At 40.2% G+C, this 20,338-nt stretch overlaps 1 protein-coding gene and 1 pseudogene across 4 annotated transcripts in view; both read right to left on the bottom strand.

Moving 5' to 3' along the window:
- Nucleotides 1-687: 687 nt before the first annotated feature.
- Nucleotides 688-12,774, bottom strand: LOC147181007 (integrin beta-1-like; annotated as a pseudogene). Its single transcript, XR_015096515.1, has 13 exons — nucleotides 12,414-12,774; nucleotides 11,355-12,184; nucleotides 11,009-11,094; nucleotides 10,532-10,733; nucleotides 10,293-10,463; nucleotides 9,854-10,218; nucleotides 8,738-8,833; nucleotides 8,574-8,663; nucleotides 8,359-8,499; nucleotides 6,410-6,609; nucleotides 5,385-5,623; nucleotides 2,430-2,652; nucleotides 688-1,590 (listed from the first exon to the last, which is right to left on the bottom strand). The product of XR_015096515.1 is annotated as an integrin beta-1-like (transcript).
- Nucleotides 12,775-16,245: 3,471 nt separating this feature from the next.
- The window catches only part of LOC147181006 (neuropilin-1a-like), a 75,887-nt gene continuing 71,794 nt past the window's right edge, over nucleotides 16,246-20,338 (bottom strand). For all 3 annotated transcript variants that reach the window (XM_086085934.1, XM_086085932.1, XM_086085931.1), the window contains exons 15-18: nucleotides 19,346-19,659; nucleotides 17,289-17,385; nucleotides 17,173-17,217; nucleotides 16,246-16,679 (exon numbers count right to left, since the gene is read on the bottom strand). In XM_086085934.1, the coding sequence (XP_085942060.1) occupies nucleotides 16,396-16,679; nucleotides 17,173-17,217; nucleotides 17,289-17,385; nucleotides 19,346-19,659 (740 nt within the window). In that variant the 3' untranslated portion in view covers nucleotides 16,246-16,395. The remainder of the gene's footprint in view (nucleotides 16,680-17,172; nucleotides 17,218-17,288; nucleotides 17,386-19,345; nucleotides 19,660-20,338) is intronic.

Raw genomic sequence — 20,338 nt, 5'->3', positions numbered from 1 at the left:
AAAACTAACTATAATGAAATTTCCAAAACTATAATAACCTTGTTGCAGAGGGGCAAAGCTGATGTGTCAACTACTCCGTTAAACCCCTACCTAGCACACACTAAAAAAAATGTAAAATAAAGTGTTGCATTTAATGACAATGTAGTCTCTTTGGATGATATAAATCAGTTATCTGATATAGTAAATTGTCTGATGAAACATTGACTTACAGCTAGATTAATGAAACCTTTGTCATGGCCTGAGGGGGTCTGTATAATTTTTACTAGCACTAAACAACTTTGAGGTGGATTGTGTGAACTCTGCCACCCACACAAAAAAAAAAACTACAAACGTGCAGACTGCTTTACGGCATACGTCCTTTTCCCAGTCGTTCCAGACGTTAGTCGAGCCAAACGTCTATGTGCGATTACTGTTATCATGCAGAAGCTCCAAAACATCCCAAGAAACGAAGTTTTTTTTGTCTGAGGCGACAATAATAATGATGAGAAAAAGCCTACCGGGATGTGGTTAAAAGCACAGTACAGGATTCTCACTCGCTGTCGAGGCGGAAGACTGGGGAACAACGCTGCCTTTGCGGGGACTCGGCTAATGTTAGCTATTGGAAAATTGCGTGGTAGCAATAAATAGCCATTAGCTTGATAGTTCGCCTTTCAACACTCCACACTGACCCGACCAGCCACGCAACACTCAATAGTTGTGTTCTTTATTGTTTACAAATGCTTGGGGGGGGGGGGGGGTCGCATCCGTTTGTGTGTACAATAAAGAAGGTAAGATCACAACCACAGTCTGCTGTTAACATACATACTCGAGAAACGTTACAGTGCTGTATAAAGAAAAAATAGTAAATAGCCACTGGAAACAATGTAATTCAATTCTACTGTGGACGCACACCTTGGATGTCCGGATTTCACGATGATATGCGCTTGGCCTCATGGGAAATGTGGTTATTTCTAGGGAAAACAATAACGCTTTTGTCCAATAGTGCCGCAACAAAAACCAAATGCTTATTTGTGCTACTTTAAGATGACCTTTTTTCTTAAAGTACACATTTTTCTAAAAAAAAAACAGGATTAGGATTTTCTTCCCTTGATGTTTTCTTCTATTTACTTTATTACTTATGACTTTGAAAGAATGAGAAGAAAAAAGAAAACACTGTAAGCAATGTTTTTCTTTAAAAAATAATCCTGAAGATTATTGAATGTGAAATCCTCTTTAGTCCTGCTTTTTACACCTACAGAAATCAACAGCTGTTAGTGAATTTTATAATGTACATCTTTGGGCATGATTATTGATGTACTGTATACTGTCAAATGATACGTTAATTTTGTAAAATTATGTTCATTCGTATGTTATGTACCCGGCATCTCAACAACGTGGATCTCCTTGATGTCGTTCTTGATGGAGATGGCGTAGTAGAACCAGCGGTGGTCGGCGTCTCTTTCCTTGCAATGGAAGAGGGGATAGTTTTGGACGTTGGGGTGTGGAAGCATCCTGATGTCCTTCACCGTGGTCAGCACAAAGTAGTTGCAATCACGTTCGCACGTGTCTTTCTTCGCACCCGCCTGGAACGCTCGACACTGTACGCACTCCCTAAAAAAAATAAAAAATAAAAAGCATTTCATGAAGAGTCATCATTTTGTGGGACTTAAGTCAGAATATTGCAAGAATTATTTTTTTTCTAGTTTACATGGATAATGTCAGAATATTATAAGAACTTTATAATATTACATTTTTTTAGAAGTTTAAAAACAAAAAAAGCATGCATGAAAATATTTCTGATTTTACAAGACTAAAGCTCGAGCAAAGAAAGGAATTTTGTGTTTTGTAATATTATGGGTAAAACTGTAATTTTATGGGACAAAAGTAAATAATGAAAAAAAGCTGCTATTGATCCAAATTAATTTGTACCATTGTGACAGATATTGTACAAGTTTATGAAAATAACCAGAATAATTTTGAGGAAAAACTGCAATTTTATAAAAATATAAATGATCAATTCATTCAGAAATTGCCATTAATGAAAATAGTCAAAAATGTGTTATGTAATGTTAGAACAAAGTGAATATTGTTTACAAGAAGCAAATAATAAGTTTTAAGAGAACATAAAAAGAACATAAAACTTAACAAAAAAAAGAAGAAAATTTGCAATAAAGCTATTTTTTAATTCATTTAATTTTTGAACAGTCATAATAACTGCAATGTTCTCCTAATATATTTGGAGGTAATCATAATCTTGCCGTTTTTTTGCCCACAAACAGAACAATTTTGTATGTTTTATGCAATTCCATGAAAATTACGCTAGAATTGTAGGACACTAAAGTCATACAATAAGAGCGAACTCTTTTGCAATTTTGCAAAAAAATCTGCAGCGGATATACAGTACAGTGAGCAATTATTTATTTATTAAAAGTATATTGCTGAGTACTGACTTGTGCTCGGTGTAGGCCCCGGGGCAGGTGGGGCAGATCTCACAGGTGGGTCACTGGAACCTGAGGTTGGTGCATTTGCAGACGCCGCACACGCAGGTTCCGCGGCCGTTGCAGATCTGTCCGTTCTTGGCCAGGCAGGTGGACGTGTCCAGGGAGCAGTCGCATGCACTGCCCATGTAGTTGTCGTCGCACATGCACACGCGGCACTCGCAACGACCGTGGCCTGATTACACACACATACGTATGTACATACACGATCACTCAACACACACCGACAAACTCGAAACCGATCATCTGGAGGTCAAATGTAAGACTTTAAAAGTTGTTTTAAATGGAGGGCTTTGAGAAAAAAAATCTCCCATCGAAGTGAAAACTTTCACACACTTTGATCAAATGGAAGACTTCTTCATAATCTCTCTTTTTTGTTCTTTGGCGATTCTATGACATTTTTAAAGATGAATGAAAAAAGAAAGATTTTTTTAGACTGGATCAAAATGAGCGTTTTAAAAACTTTGGGATTCAACCTGTTAATAAAACTGCTGTAATGGAGAGAGATTTATCAATTTAAAGAGGAAGTCAACATTTCAATAATGTGTTATATGTGACCTCAGTAGTCGAAACATGACATTCTGATTAATATTACATTTTGGGAACATGAGTTATGAAGCAAAATTCATCTGTTTTTATCCATCTCATGGGGCGGCCATTTTGCCACTTGCTGTCGACTGAAGATGACATCACAGTTGCTCAGGGTTCAGACAACGACCAATCACAGCTCATCTCTTTTCTGAAGCTGACCTGTGATTGGTTGTTACTTGAGATCTGAGCAACAAAATGGCCGCCATCTGATATTGATTTTTTTTTTTTTTAAAGCTGGATTTTGCTGCTTAACTCATATTCCACCAACGCAATATTAACCAAAATACCGTACTTATACTAGTGGGGCTGCATAGAACAAATTATTGTCAATAATTTTTTGGGGGTGGTTGACTTCCCCTTTAAAACTTTTTGTAAAAAAACACTTACATTTAACAAATGTGAGATTAAGATAAAAGGCTGCTGTGACGGAATTTTAGAATTTAAGACCCGTTTGATTAAATTTAGAACCGTTGTAAGATCAAATGTAGGACTTTTTACAGGGCTAGGGTTTGATCAATGTAACTGCAAATATAAATCACTGGTCAATGTCATTATTAAATTTCTTCAGAGAGGGTCTTAAAATGGGTTACATTTGAACAAAGACGCTTTTAAAATAGGCATGAATTTGTTTAGCTTAATAAAATCCTTGTACGACGAAAATGAAAATGCTTTGTAAACAAGCCTGCCAAATTTGAATGACAACGCGCACACACACAATTTGACCCAAAAATATCTTTACAGTAGCCTTTTTATTTGACCATTTATGACTCAAACATTGTTTAATTACCAGATTTACACCTTAGCTGTTGACAATTGGTACTGCTGCAACAACCCTTTCTCCAATAGTTTTCAGACTGGATTCGGGTTCGAATTTCTCTGCCTCTGTCTGCGGATGTGATGTCATGTGAGAAGAGAGTGCGCTGCTTCATTTTTCAGCCACAGGTGGCAGTAATGATTTAAAATAAAAATTTCTGCATTTGGGCTGCTTGAACTGTCAACTGTACGATGGCGTATTAGGGCCACGAATAAATGTACGATGGCGGGGGAAATATTCAGAGAGAAAAAAAAAAACTTTAGAAAGTGGCAGATTCAAGGAGAAAAAAACTGGTGGTTAATGGGACACCGTTTATAAAATAAAAAGGGCAGGATGGAGACGGATTCATTCTTAATTTAAACTTTACTCGTCATACACGGCAGCTAGAGCGACAACACAGCTGACTAACACTAACCAATCAGAAGCTAGCATACTTTAGGTAAATGCAAGTGAATGACGGAGGGCAGCAGATTGGACACATCAACTTAGATACCTGTACAAGAAAAATACCAAAATGTATGAATGTGAAACATAAATGTACACGTAAATATACATTTTAACAAATGAACTTAAATGCTTGATCCTCAGGGTGTGGACCATCGCAAAGCGAGGGCGTCATTGTCGCTGGCCGTTCAAAGAGCGAATGCTTAACATCATATGGTTAATCTCAGCTAAAGCAATTACTGTCTCCTTATTTGAAAACCCGACCGAAAAGTATTGACACAAACATTCGAGTAGTATGCTACGTGTATTTCTCGTATGTTTCAGAGTTTTTTTCTCGCAAATCTGCCACTTTATAAAGTCGAAAATTTGCTATTTTATAAACTCGCAAATTTACACGTTTTTTTCTCTCTCGCTTATTTGCTACTTTATAAAGTGGCAAATTTGCCATTTTTTTCTCTCGGAATATTGACCAAGCCCCCCCAAATGATTATTATTTTTTTATACGTGGCCCTAATACGCCGTCGTACAACTGTTAATCAAACACCACTTCTCTGACTTGGAAAAATGGCATCTGGCATCTTTCTCTTATGGCCATAACATGCTTAAGCCGTAAAATACACTATATCCGCTAAGGCTCTGGTGGCTGGAATACATCCAAGCGGGTCATCATAGTGCTCACTTTGAAGCGCTCACTCCACTCCGAAGAACTCTTCTGCTTTCCGCGACGTGTGCGCATTCGTATGGAATTGACAGTGAAGCGTTCTAAAGCGGCCATGCCAGTGGACTATTCGTATTAGAGACGTTAACTAGCTAGCTAGCTAGCTAACGGCACTTCGTAATTATGCTGGATAACCGCTGAGGTTAGTAAATAAGAAATATACATAGTCAGGGGGGACAACTCGTGCCGTTTTAACCACAAACAAAATAAATAATCAAAAAATAAATAAATACATCAAAATTGTATAATGTAGGCCCTATTTAGAAAATGTATTCACTTTTCAAGGTATTTACTTTTTTTTTTTCTTTTCTTCATTTAGCATAGTGGACATCATGCCTACCTCCGCAGAGCTTGTTGTTGGAGCGGTCGCAGTTGAAGTTGTCACACTCGCAAAACTGTCCACTGTAGATTTCAGTTGGGATGTGTCTCTTCTCGCACTCGCAGGTTCCGCACACGCAGTCACCGTTGTTGCTGCAGATGTCCGTGCCGTTGTCCTTGCGGCAGGTGGCGTCCAGATCCTCCATCCGAACCTCGTCCATGCTGCACTTGCAACGACGCCCGATTCGACCCTCATTACAACTGAGGGGAAAATATTTCCGCAATTTTAGCACGTCCTTTGAATTACAACATGTACTATTTGTAAAAAAGCATTTTATTTTCTTGAAACTTTGCTCTCTTTTTTTTGTAAAATTACTACTTTTCTCTTTTTTTTCCCCCTTCTTTCTTACTAAATTACTATTTTTGGTCCTAATATTAATATTCTGAGTTCTGATTTTAATGTAACAATTTTTTTCTGATTTGCTAAAAATAAAAAAATAAAGCAAATGGCAATGACATTTTTCAAATCAAGTTTCGTTTGAGAGTTTTTTCTTGTCCTGATACCAACAAGCTTTGAAACTTTTTTATCCAGCATGTTTTTAATGAATGTATGAAAGTGGAAGTCAACCTTAAACATTTCTTGAGAATAACACGTTATATGCGACCTCACTAATCTAAACATGACATTCTAAATAATTTTTTATCCAACTAAATTTTCTCACTTGTTTGAACTGAAGATTACATCACAGTTGCTCAGGGTTCAGACAACGACCAATCACAGCTCATCTCTTTTCTGAAGCCGACCTGTGATTGGTTGTTACTTGAGATCTGAGCAACTGTGATGTCATCTTTACTCAACAGCAAGTGGCAAAATGGCCGCCTTCCAGAGATGGATAAAAAGGGCTGGATTTTGCTGCTTAACTCATATTTCACTAACACAATGTCAACCAGAATGCCGTATTAAGACTAATTGGGCTGCATAGAACATAGTATTGTCCCCAAAAATTTGGGGGGTTGACTTCCCCTTGAAAAATCTTCACCACTCACTTGCAAGCACCACACTCAAAGGTGCCCTGGCCGTCACACTTGTTACTGTTGGGCTCTCTCTGGGCCGAGCACTGACACTCGCAGATGAAGTTGAGGACCACCTCCACCTCATCGGTGAAGCCCAGCGGTTTGATCTTGATGCTCTCCGGCTTGACGAGCGATGGGCACTCCCGGGACTCGATGGAGATCTTGAACGTCACCTAAGGACCAGAAGCATCACAAATAATCATTTCTGCAATTGTTAGCACCTGTAAATAAGAGTTTATCCCCCTTTTCAGTGGTGTTCCCCAAGGGTCAATCTTAGGGCCCATCTTTTTGTCATTGGCAAATTTGACGGTATCTCATACTACTTGCAGATGCAGATCTAACGATTATCGGCCGGTTGTAAGTCTTATGACCTCATCAAGGACAACGGAACTTCAGTTCTTTGCCCTTGGCCCGCCACGGTAGGGGTGATTGAGTATGAGACGGGCTGTCTCCATTCCACAAACAGTCAGCCCCCACATCCCACCAGCTCTGACTGACATGAAATACATTTTTTCCCCCAGAAACCTGAGTGTCTTATTTTGTAACAGAACAATGAATTATGAAATGTTACGTGTTTGCCATTTTGAAATGAAAGTGTTGTGAAGATGTCTCATTTGAATGACATATTCTCCACTTAACTTTTTATTTGTGTGCACGTTTAACAGTTGTGAGCTCGGTAACATTTATTTATTTGTTGATGTGTCCAACTGTACGTGTTTGCATTGATTGAATTTTGACCTCAGAATCTCGGTTAACATGGGATCCAAATGCAACCTGATGAGTTTTTACCAAAATTCACACCATGCTGGTAAACTTCCTACTTCTATGAGACCTGAGGCGCAGAGACTGCACCCCTGGAGCGGGGGGGGGGGGGGGGGGGGACACCAGTATCAGACCGTGATCCACACCCGCAACTTCTTCTTCTCTCCCCACATCTGGCTCTGCTCCCGGCTACGCTAACCTTGCTCTGCAAACTGAATTCTCGCGGTATTTGTGAGTTCACAAACTCCCGAGAATACATCTTGTACCGAGTTTGTTGATTTCCACACAGGGCAACATTGTGTTTGGGGCGTGATATGCAGCTGTGACGAAACCAGAAAGCCAGCGCAGACGCCGGTGCAAACAAAAACCCCTAACACGGACGAATGAACGCTGCAATTGATTCTGTTCTCGCAGAATTACTCACCGTTTCCCTGTTACCCCTGGTACAGATGTTCGTGCTTTTTTCCCCCCTTCGCCGTGACTGGTCAAAAACAAACGTGTAAGGTACAATGCCGCATCGTCCAATCAGCTCGAAGTATTGTACAGAATGTCCCGCCTTTCCCGAGCAAATCACTGTGGAGCAGTCCCAGATTGATATTGTGGAGAACTCCCTTGAGTGAATCACAATTATCAATCTGGCTATTGCCAGGTTACGGCTACGCTGCTTGATAGCAGAAGGCTAGCACGCGGCTGGCTTGACCACCAGCACACGAGTACCGCACAGACGCTTGCTTGCAGCGTTTTTTTTGCTTGCGTCACCGCAACCTATTTCGGCCGTATTCTTTCGGCTTGAATTAAAAATTTCCGGTGGCCGAATATTCGGTGCATTACTAATTTCCACTTTTTTTTTGGTATTTCAATGGCAAAAGAATGAGGGAATGACGACTGAATTTGATGTCAACATTCATTGCCTGCCCCAAGACAGCTCTTCTTTTATCCTTCTTTTCCACTCCAGATCCACATTTTCTTTTTAGGGTTGATGTCAGGGGATGATGTTGGCCACACCGTGAATTGTTCTCTCATAATACTGTAAAGATCTAAAGCTCAATGCTATTTTCATGCAACGTGGGATTTTTTCCATCTTGCTTTTCTGCGTAAATTCAATGTAATATCTTCCAAATGGCTTTCACGTTAGAATTATCGGATAATATCCAAAGTACCTCATCTCCGATGGAGGTGTCGGAGCACTTCCTGTTGTTCTCGCCGGTCCCCTCCAAGCCATTCTTACAGATTGACTGGTAGGTGAGGGAGACTCCTTTCGGAAGCCTGCTGTTTTCCAGAATGACCTCAGACGACAAAGACTGTGCAAAGTGAATTTGAAAAAAAAGTGGAATAGAAATCATACTCTGGCTGGAAAGTTCAGCTCTACACTCACGTTGTAGGCGTCCATGATGAGTTTGATGACATTGCTGGAGTTGGACGACAGTGTGGCCACGGCCGATCTAGGAATCTGATTTGTCACCTCCTGTACACACACAAACTGTATGACATACCACAAATAAATGTGGCAAATAAATATATGTTCCTGTCAGTTGCCACCTTGTAAATGGGTTGCAATTCCTCAGTGACGGCAAAGATGGTCGGGATGTTGTGGTCCCTCAGTTTCTGGACTAGCTGGGCAATGGAGGGATGGTCCTGACAAACAACAATAAACAATATTAGCACAAAGGCTACGCTATTTCCACATGTATTTATTTTAAAATGTTTATGCTTTATTTGCCCTACTCAATTTAAACAAACATCAACCAATCCAATGTTGTTAACCCACATTCTGTCATTTATACTGTATGTTGTAACAATAAAGCCATTTCAACCAATCAGATAGGCTTGAAAAAAAAGTAATTGGTTAAAAAAAAAGCACAATTATAACCAGTATGTCATTCAGAAAGGTTTAGACCTCCACTCCGACAAAACAATCCAATGTGTCTGTCTGGTTTTAATGTAAAAATGAGTTGCGTTCAAGTCCTGTAGATTGTGGTAATGTACGTTGGGTGACCACCACAAATGTTTTCATCTGGTTGGTTACACGCATCTAGAATACCAGGAACCTTTTTGCTGTGGGTAGTTGAAGTTCCAGGAACTTTTTTTTTGTTACTTTTACCAAACTTTGAGTTCATAGCAAGATTATAATAGTGAACAAAAACTAACAAATGAACTAAAACTAAAATTGTTAACAAAAATTAAAAACTGCTTTAAAAAAACAAAAATTAAGCAAAACGACATCTTACGTTCATAAAAAATAACTAACTATGAATATAGCAAAAATGCCCTTCATTTTCATCTTTGTCAATTAATATCATACATGAGTTTGAGGTTAATTTTAAATTTATTTATTTTAGTATTACTGTACGTCCATACAGAAGAAGGAAAGGTTGTTTGAGAATTGTAGCATACACCCTAGAAACGGGTCCCATTTTTATAGTCTTTGGTATGACCCGGCCAGGGATTGAACCCATAACCTCAACTCTAATAGAGTGGAACTCTAATTCTAGTCCCATCTCTCAATTACAATTCCAGGAACATCTCCTGAGGTTCTCTGACGCTTTTAAATTTTCCAGACAAATAAGTTTGAATGATAACATTTTTCAGTCAGTCAGTCCTAGTAGTAATTAAGTGTCAGTCACTCAATTAAGTCAGCAATAAGTGAGTTCTTACATAGGAGTGACTCATGGCGTACATGTTGTTCTCCAGGTGACAATTTCCATCATTGGGGAGCTTGACACCGCCCAGTTGTCCATCCCCAGCAAAATGGACTCCAGCATCCGTGGAGAAGACGAGGAGACGAGGGACATTCCTCCAGCCAATTTGCTCCTCGCACACGGCCACTTGCATGATGGCGTCTGAGCCTCCCTCAGGAGAGTCCAAGTTTCCAGAGATCTGCTGCTGGCTGAGCAGTTGGTAGAACTGGTTGCCATCGTTGGTCAGCTGCAGGATGTTCTTGTAACTGGCACGGTTCTGGAAGCTGGCCGGAGCGGCGCTGCTGTCCGCCATCGCCGTCTTTCCCACGAATGAGCCCAACCCTGCAGGAGGAGACACAATTTTTAGTTCTTGGTCCATGAAGTTACTGGAACTAAAGTAGAGAAATCATCCTCACCAATCCTGAAGTCTGAGGTGATGCCGTGCATTTGCGACATTATATCTGCGCCCAGGTTCTTGGCATTGTCCAGATCGGCCTTCTTGGAGAAGGATTGGTCCATCAAGTAGTACACGTCTAACGGGTAGTCCTGAATTTGCTTGAACTACAGATCAAAGGTCTGCGGCTCACCTGCGGGATCCATCACCACAAAGTCAGTCCACAGGAAATGCCTTTTTAAAATAATATTTCGGACGTGCCGAGTCTGAGGTTTAAGGTGATCTTCTGAGGCTGGATCTGCGTGATCTGCACGTCCTCGTTGCGATTGGAGAAGGGCTTGTTCTCGGTGATGACGATGCTGCCGCGAGGGTTCACGATTTTGGCCCAGCTGCACCATCCGGCCTTCAGAGATTCCACATCGTCGCAGCGAGCAGCCTTGGGCTTGCCCGCCTTGAGGAAGTACTGATGATACAACATGAAGTCAGTTTAACCAGGTTGGCATTTGGCACAAAAACTTTATTTGGGGAAGGGTGTGGGATGACATTAGGGGAGATACTGTACATTCAATATTGGCCAGGATTATTTGTTACTTAATCTAATGAAGGTGAGTTTTTCCAAATATTGAAAACATGTGGTTAGAACAGATTGTGTTTCCATTCATTCCAATGGGAATCATTACCTAATGTAATGCTTGGTTTCTAGTGTCTTGCCCCGATTCGTTCAATCAAGCAACTGACCTCATCCGAGCACCATCCACATGACTCGGCCACTTTGATGCACTCATCACACGACTGAGCTTTTGCCTTGATGCAAACGCTTTCCCCTGAAAGAATCAAAAATAAATAAATTAAACATTTATGCTGCGAGTATGGCCGAGCTATTCATGCTCATAAATACTCATGTCAAATATGTCAACCATAGTCTCTAGTAATGTGGCCGTACGGCAGAGTGATTGTAAACACAGATTATTAATTTTTGCATGCAGTTTGGCCAAAAACAAACGTAACACTAAATTCTGGCAAGCGGTTATAGCGCCATCTGTTGTTCGTGGAGTACACTTGACTCCTTTGACTTGAGTCTTACCTCGGTGGGCTCGGCTAAAGCTCAGGAGTGCTAACGAGGATGCTAGCACGACTAGCCAAAGTTCCATCTCGGAAAAACAAAACAAAACAACAAAACAGTCAATAATATTAAGTTAAAATGTTTCACATGGAGGCACATTCCACTTACAGTACGTAGTGATAAGACAATGAAAGTAGCCTTTTGATGCACTTGCAGCAAGTGGAGCGTGAAGAAAAAGAGTTTGGACAAAAATATTGGGACATCTACAGGAAGTTAATCACTCTGCAAAAAACGCAGGGCCTAAATGTTAGACATAAACACTTATTTCAAGGGGAAATTACTTCAAACTAGTGAAGTTATATGCCCATGCAAAAAATTAATTTGACTTGACAAGAAACCTTGAAATAAGATTGTAAAATCTAGAAATTAGTAAGAACAGACAAAGAAGTGAAAAGATTAAAAAACAAAAAGCAGAAAATGCTCATTTTAACATCCCACTGCAAAAAATAAAAAAGCCATGCTATAAATAAGCAGAAATGTTCTTATTTTAAGCAAACATACAAATAAAATAATAATAAAATCTGCCAATGGAGTAAGCAAAATTTGCTAGGTAAGAATTCTTAAAAGTCGCAGGTCTTAAAATTACAAATAGACGTAATTTATTGAAAAACAACATTTGGTTCCAACCATACTGTCTGGGTCCGCTGGGAACATCTAGCAGACTCCTCTGTCAGAAGGAGTTTTAATTCCTACCTCTGGAAGAACTTCACCCACATCCCGGAGGGTGCGGAGGACATTGAGTCCGAGTGGACAATGTTATGAACCTCCATCGTTGAGGCAGACGATGGGAACTGCGAAACGACTTCTAATTCTTAAACAACAGTCCAGCTGCAATTGATTAAATTCCCTGAGATAAAAATTTGACCTGGGGAATGATGTCAATGCATTCACATGCACGTGATGTTCATCCGCAGCCAAAAGTTGTCGCCCACACACATTTTGTTATCTCACAATGGCAATGAAGCAAACTTTAAAGGTGAACAAAGTGTGTACAAATCAATGAGTTTGAGTAACACTTACCTTGTTCCTACACTTAAGTTCCAGCAGTCACAATAACATTTATTTTCCACGTGAATGTCGTCTTTTATCCACAAAAGAAGACGAAAAAGCACAGCCAGCTAAGATGTCAGCAGGGTTGTTCGCTTGCTTTCCTCCTTGACTCAAACATCTTTACAACAGCTGTGAGGAATATTTTTGTTTTGTTTTCGCAATAACATTTAGACATAAGAGTTAAATTACAACCTCCTTCTCCCCTCCCAAAATTGCGCATGCGGAGATGGAAGCAAAGACATTTGGGTACTTCCCACTACCATTATGTAAAAAGTGAATTTTTTGTTCAACTGCAATACTGTTATTAGCATTTTTATAATCAGTTAAACGAATCTACACAAATGTGGACCTAACAATGAGGACCAATCAAGCCAAACAAACTGAACATAACATAACTGAAACTTCACTTCCTGTAGGTGTCACGTGTTCCTATACTTTTGTCAAAACCTCCCTTCAGCAATTGGTCAATAAAAAAAAAGTGCGCCACGGTGACAATGAATGCAAACATTTATTGAACCAATTGTTTGGAATGTAAAGTCCAAAATGATCTGCAACAACACAGACGAGATGAATCTGGACGTCAACCAGAAAGTACAAACTATTGTATTTTTTTCTTTTTTTTTTAAATCACTGAACACTTTTTAAGGCCGAGCTGCTACTTTTCCATATTTCATATTTTTGTCTCTTTTCCCCCCGTTAAGTGGAAAACAGCAACAGTACAGAAGCAGGTTTGAAAAAACGAGAACAAGTAAAATGTTACAAAAACATCATTGATCATTGATTGGCAGGAATTTGTCATTTGACCCTCCAAACAAGAGTTTTTCCCATGGAAAATTGTACATCTTCATGTGAACGCATTTTTCTATCTTTCTTTTTCTTTATATACAGAAAAAAGTAACATACAACACCATCTTGTTTTATTACATCATAAATCATACGTTTTTTTAAATTTTACATTTCAGTGCAAGATCATGTTTTATTGAATCACATCCAGTGCTGCAGCATCCTTTCTCATTCACCAGATCAATAAAGTCAATTCTAATGTTTACTCATGAAAGAAAACAAGTCAGTTGGATAAAATAATCCCCCAAAAATATTGTTTTCAGCTACAGTGGCACCTCCAAAAGTCTGACGAATGTGTGACTTTTAAGCATAGTCTCGCGTGATTTCAGCAACTCTCGCGAGACTTCAGTACATCTAGAAATGAGATACGCACATTTGTTTGCTCAAGCAAACTCTGATAGAAATAACATGTAGCGGGAAGCCAGCTAATGATGAGGTAAGTTTGAAGAAGAAGAAGAAAAAAAAAATCATCACACTATGATTTCAGATTTTGTCCCTGAAGGCAACACCAGTGTTAAAGATATTTGGAATACTCACTTGTTTGTTTTGTGAGGAAAACTGTGATTTCAGACCTTCTCTGAAGGCAAAAAAAAAAGACAGCAGATATTTACTACTAATGTTTGCGCACAAATCAATTTCAACTACCGTAAATAGCATGTGGCGGGAAATGGCTACTAACTAGCATGAAATTGGGCAGGGAAGCATCCATCCATCTTCTTAACCGCTTGTCGTCACAGGGGTCCCGGGGCTTCGGGCAGTAGGCGGGGCACCCTGTACTGGTTGCCAGCCAATTTGGAGTATTCAATTAATTCAATTCAATTAACCTGCCATGCATGTCTTTGGAATGTGGGAGGAAACCGGAGCACCCGGAGGAAACCCACGCAAGTACGGGGAGAACATGCAAACTCCACCCAGGAAGGCCGAAGCCCGGACTCGATCTCACGTCTTTTGCACTGGGAGGCAGACGTGCTAACCAGTCAGCCACCGTGCCGCCCGGGTAAGCAAAAAAAAGGGAAGCAACGGGTAAAAATGTACATTTGTACATTTGGTAAGTAGTTAGTATTTTAGTTTTTTTATTTACAGTTAAGATTTTTACCCTTTTGGCAGTTTAACTCATTCACTGCCATTGACGGCTATAGACGTCAAAAATTCATTTGAACTATTTCTATTAGTTTAAAATGTTTTTCTACTTTTGTTAACAAGAGTATAAAATCCTATATTTTTTATTGTACATTTAAAACAGATATAACATTTGTTTATAATTGTGAGTTAACTAGTGAAGTCATGTGATTAATTACGGTTAAAAAATGTAATCGCCCGATGCCCCGAATTTTTAATAATCTTTAAATTGCGTCAGGCGAATACAATTTTTATTTAATCACACATTTTATATCTGTATTTCAATTTTTTTTTTATAGGTTTTCATACTCTTGTTAACAAAAGTGGAAAATAATGTTAAACTAATAGAAATAGTTCAAATTAATTTTTGACGTCTATAGCCGTCAATGGCAGTGAATGAGTTAAAGTCTCCAAAACCTCTAACAAAATAAATTTTTGGGATGGTGACAGCTTGACCCTGGAACAGTCAACGGTTTGTCGTCCACTTTAGCGATTCCACTGTAATTGACAACAAGTGTGTCTGTGTATGTATGTGTGAGGAAAGTACTGCAGCCATTTTGTAGCGTAACCCACACAAAGAGTCAAGCAGTTGCCACGGCAACCAGCCTGTTTTAAAAAGATGAAGGAAACACTTGAGGTCTTGGCTCCTCCTTGTCGGGGGTCCAGTGTTACCCTGTACGAAAGCGAGCCCCAAAAACGCAAACACACGCACACACACGTCACATTTAACAAGTAACAACACACAAACGTGGTGTGTTTTTCGCGTCCGACAACATATCGAGGAAGGACAGAAGAGAGAAAGAAAGGATACTGCTGCACTGTCCCGTGTAGAAAAACAATTCTCATAGAAATATATTAAAACTATGTACAATATGATAGAACAACGCAGGTGTGTGTGTGCTCTCAAAAGCTCACTCACACACGCGCACGTGACAACACAAAATGTGAATTTGACCACAAAAGAACACAAGCCTGAAAATATTCACATTATTTCCCGGATTGTTGCCAAATGTGCCTTTCCATGCTGAGACATTGTCTTCGTGTTTTGAGAGAAAGCTGAACGCCATCTTTGTGATCGGCGTCTTAAAAAAACAACAGCATCACATTTCAACTGAAAGACATTGTGCTCACGTTTCGACTGAATGCTGACACACATTTCAAATGGATGCTGAGACATTGTCCTCTCGTTTTGATGCAATGCTGAGATACTGTCCTCCTCAGGTTTCAGCCAAATATTGAGACATTCACATTTTGACCGAATGCTGAGACACTGTCTTCTCCTTCTCCTGAAATATTATCTTCACGGTTCAACTGAATACTAGACTGTCTTAAGGTTTGAACTTAATACTGAGATGTTGTCTCAACTGAACGCTGAGATTTGGTCTTCAAGTGAATGATTAGACATTGTCTTCAACGTAATGCTGAGAGATTGTCTTCAACTGTAGACTGATGCATTTCGTCTTTAAGCTCATCATGTTTCGACGGAATGCGGAGGTGGGGTCTTCGTGTTTACTTTACCGCTGAATGCTGAGACATTGTCTTTACGTTTGGACCGTGAGCTGAGACATCAAAAGTTTCAACTGAAAGCTGAGACATTCTCGTGTGTGTGTGCGTGTGTTTGGGAACCCTGGATGAGACACTCGTGGTGTTTGAAAAAATGGAAAGAACAAAAACAAGGCAAATAAAATCTTTACAAAAGTGGTGGGAAAAGGCACTGTTAGAACACACGCGCACACACTTACTTGTGACTTGGTCTCATCACCAGCATGAGGCAATCAACACCAAAACCCCCCCAGAATCAACAACAAGCCCCCCCCCCCAAAAAAACCCAAATAGATCATCTTCTTCTTTTTTTGCTGTACAGCTAGTTTGTACACAGTGCCCCCTGCAGGTCAGTCTGTTGCGCTGCCACTCCTGAGAAAGAAAAGCCCACCCTGAAGTCCTACGGCGGCCCCGCCCCTTCGTCCTACCAGCCGCCGGGCCCCGCCCCTCACGCCTCCGAATAGTTAGTGTGTGGGTTGATCTTGTCCTTCTTCAGCTTGACGCCGTCCACCAGCTCGAAGTTGTAGTTCTCCAGGGCCGAGAGGTTCCTGTCGGCCATGGCGGCGTGCGAGCAGGCGCAGTACAGCACCACGCCGCACACGGCGCCCACGAACACGCCCAGGGCCGACATGGCGATGATGGTGATCAGGATGGGGTCCAGCGTCTTCAGCATGTTGTCCGCAGCGCCCACGCCGCCCACTTCGTCGGCCTCCTCGGGGAGTGAGTCCATGGCTAAAATAAAGAAATAAATGGCATCACAAGGGAAGATGTGCAGAGAATATTGCAATTTCAGACAGTCCCTGAAGGCAACACCTGACTTCCACATTAATTGACTTTTGGAGCTATCATTCATTTGTTACGTGAGTGAATAAAATTGTGACTAAATTGCTGCACAGATAAAGTTAACTAAACGCATATTGACATTTTCAATAATTACCCAGTTTTGTGATCAAGTCTACCATTTCAGACAGCCCCTGAAGGCAACAGTTGAGTTCAAAACATTTCAATATGACTCGAATTTTCCAACAAAGACCAAAGGCCACTTCTGCTCAAATAGTGGCTGCCTGCACTGTAAAGGCACCAAGGCAGGCTGCTACAAGTGATCCGGAAATCATGATGAAGCAGCATGTGGCTCATTTACTCACTGCTAATAACCAAAACAGCAGCACCTAGCCAGGAGGCATGTGAAAAAAAAGCTCTCATCTTAATTAAGGTATAAACCTACGTAGGATGATGATCTGCGTGGGCGGGGATGGAGGAACTTCCGGATCTAAAGACAGAAAACCAGCGGTTAGGAAGAGGACAAAACCATTTGTGTGTCTAATATGTTGTGGTCCAAACCTTTGCAGTGGTCGGCGCTGAGCCCATCTAAAATGCGGATGTCGTCCATGGCTATGTGTCCTGTGCTAAGTCTGTCCGCCACGCCCTCCACCACCACCTGCAAACGCAACATTCCATTACAAAATGTCCACCACGATAGACACAAGTGGGATTTCGGACAGTCCTTGAAGGCAGCACTGGATTTTCAAACGTGTAATATTGACTTGGAGCAACGAGTCAGTTGGTTTGTGAGGAAAAGTTGTCATTTCAAACTGTCAGTAAATGCAACACCAAGATGTGATTCCGTATGTTAGTTGTATGGGGAAAACTAAGATTTCAGGCAGTCCTTAAAGAAGGGGTTTCCAAAGTTTTTCCTCCGAAGGCCAAATATAGAAAAATCTAATGATGCAAGGGTCACTTTGAATTATTATTATTTTTAATTCAATAATTGTTCAAGCATGCCAAAATCAGTCAATCAAGCAATTGCATATTGTTTATACATTCCAGTGTTGTTTTGAAAAAAATGCTTTCTACAAGGGAAATAGATTAGGATTTGACAATATTTTGGGGTGGTCTCGACCCTAAACTACCAGAATATATCATCTCCAGCATTGAACAGCAGCCGAATCCCATCTCTACATTCTGAACAAACACACGAGCAATCTGTCGTAAAATGACCTTTTTTAAAGCAACTACTTGGCAATCATTCGTGTGAAATTTTCACAATTTGGATCTTGATAAAGAGTCGATTTTTGCTTATAAAAAAATAATTTAAAATGAAGTTTATTCATCACTAAACTTCATTGAATTGTCCCTTTTAGGGTGATTTTGTACGCAGCAATTTACAAGCACATGACACAACAGCAATATCAGTACAATAAAAGAAAACAAAACATGAGCAGCAGACAAATTGCTACAAATGAGTCAGGTATACACACACAAGCAAGGCAGCTTGTGAAAAGTCTTTAAGGAAAATGCAGTGCGTAATTTGATTTAAAAAAATTGTTATATATATATATATATATAAAGAGGAACAGACTACTGAACATACATTCAGCAGCTGGAGTGATGCAGGTTGGTACAGTAAGTAAAATATACAATTTACAGTAGCCAGGAAAGAAACAATAACAGAGACTACCTCCTCTTTTCTTCAAAAGATAACTTATATCTGTTTTTGCTAGCTGGGGGAACACGGAAAAATCACTGAGCACCTGGCCATGACTGACTTCACCATTAAAGTCTTGAGGAAGAGAAATGGTGTTACTTGCTTAATTGTAAACAGTTCATTTGCATATTTAGAAAGGCTCGACAGTATATCAAACAAATTTATTAGTAGCAGATGTCATTTTTAGTATATGTCGCGGGCCGCTTAGAAATGCATGGCGGGCCACACAAACGGCCCCCAGGCCATAGTTTGGACACAACTGCCCTAGCGGCAACACCTGACTTGAATACACAGATGGATAGTTGAACCAAACATTTATATTTTAGAAAAATCATCTGACTTTGGCAGCAGTTTGGTGAGGAAAGACTAACCTTTTAGGCTACGAGATATAACTAGATAATAAATAGAAATATCCAGTGAAAATCAGAATAATCACTCAATTGTTGTTGTTGTGTGAGGAAAGCTCTGACATCAGACCGTCCCCGAAGGCAACGGCAGACTTAAATGGGAAAAATTTAAGGACATCAGGAACAATCACCCACTTGTGGTCAAAAAAAAAGAAGTGATTTTTGAAAAAGTTGTCCTTGAATGTAACACAGAGACTAGAAAGTTACAGAAATTATTTAACAGTACGTTTAAGGACATTTAGAAAAATCAGCCAGTTGTTGTATGAGGAAAGCAACCATTTTAAGAATGCCCCTGAAGGCAACAGCTGACTTAGAAATGCAAAATGACATTTGCAACAATCACTTAGTTGTTTTTGTAAGTAAAGCTGCAATTTTAGGACGACAATGAAAGGAGCACCTATTACCACATGAATATAGAAAATTGTAAACATTGAATCACAATTGCAACAATCACTTAAGTAGCATGTGTGAAGAAAAAAAAAAGGTTGACAGATTTGAAGACTTACTCGATAAGGTTGACTGGATCTCGGTAGTAAAACTCGTCCTTCCCTCCATCGTGCACCCTGGTGTCCGCTGACTGTCCACAGGATGTTCCCCCTCCCTTCCTCCAGCTCATGTTCCTCTTCCTGTCTGATGTGGAGCACCCCAGGGTGCTGGCCCAACATGTGGTACCAGAAGGACACGCACAGGTCGGCGTGAGGCGCCGTCACGGGCAGACTGGACAGCCGGGCCACCTTCTCCACGTCCTCTTCATGATCTTCATCATTGCTTCTTAACGGAGAGGCGGTCAGATGCATCAGGATGAAGTTACCCACGCGGCCTGCAGGGGGCAGCACAGGACAACAGACTCAGCAGGCAGTGAGGGTTGTGGACTAAAATAATGGGACATCATCCTGAACAGTGAAAAAGTGAAGAAAATGTGCAGAAAATAACCAGGACAACAAATTGAAGGAATTTAGGATTTTGTTGGACAAAAGTATTGGGACACGTACAGGAGTAAAAAAACAAAAAAAAGTGAAGAACAAGTTTTGGGACACCTTCAGGAAGCGAAAGAGGAGATATATGAACATATGTTTTGGGACACCTACAAGTGAAAATGTGAAGAAAATGAGGACAAAAGTTTTGGGACACCTTCAGGAAGTGAAAGAGTGAAGAAAGTGTGGACAAAAATATTAGGACAACAAACTGAAGAAATGTGAAGTTAGTTTGACAAAAATATTAGGACACCCTGCTGGAAGTGAAAAAGGAAAGAAAATGTAAACAAAAGTATTTTGACACCTAACAAGTGAAAAAGTGAAAGTGGACTTAGAAAACAAAAGTATTGGGACACCCACATTATGCAACTAGTAAAGAAAATGTGAACAAAATGTATTCACGTATGTATTCTGGATTAAACATTTGCTCTTTTCCATTTTCTGTTTGGATTCGTCAGCAACAGCGTTCCTCCCGAGTTCAAGTTTTCAAAAAATGTTTCCAACCGCTTCCCTAAAGAGCCAAAA

The sequence above is a fragment of the Leptonotus elevatus genome, chromosome 1 (genome assembly GCF_054856555.1).
Source record: "Leptonotus elevatus isolate MCC_2025b chromosome 1, RoL_Lele_1.0, whole genome shotgun sequence".
Taxonomy (NCBI): Eukaryota; Metazoa; Chordata; class Actinopteri; order Syngnathiformes; family Syngnathidae; genus Leptonotus; species Leptonotus elevatus.
Note: the sequence above shows the minus strand (reverse complement) of the source record. Positions and strands in the feature narration are given on the sequence as shown.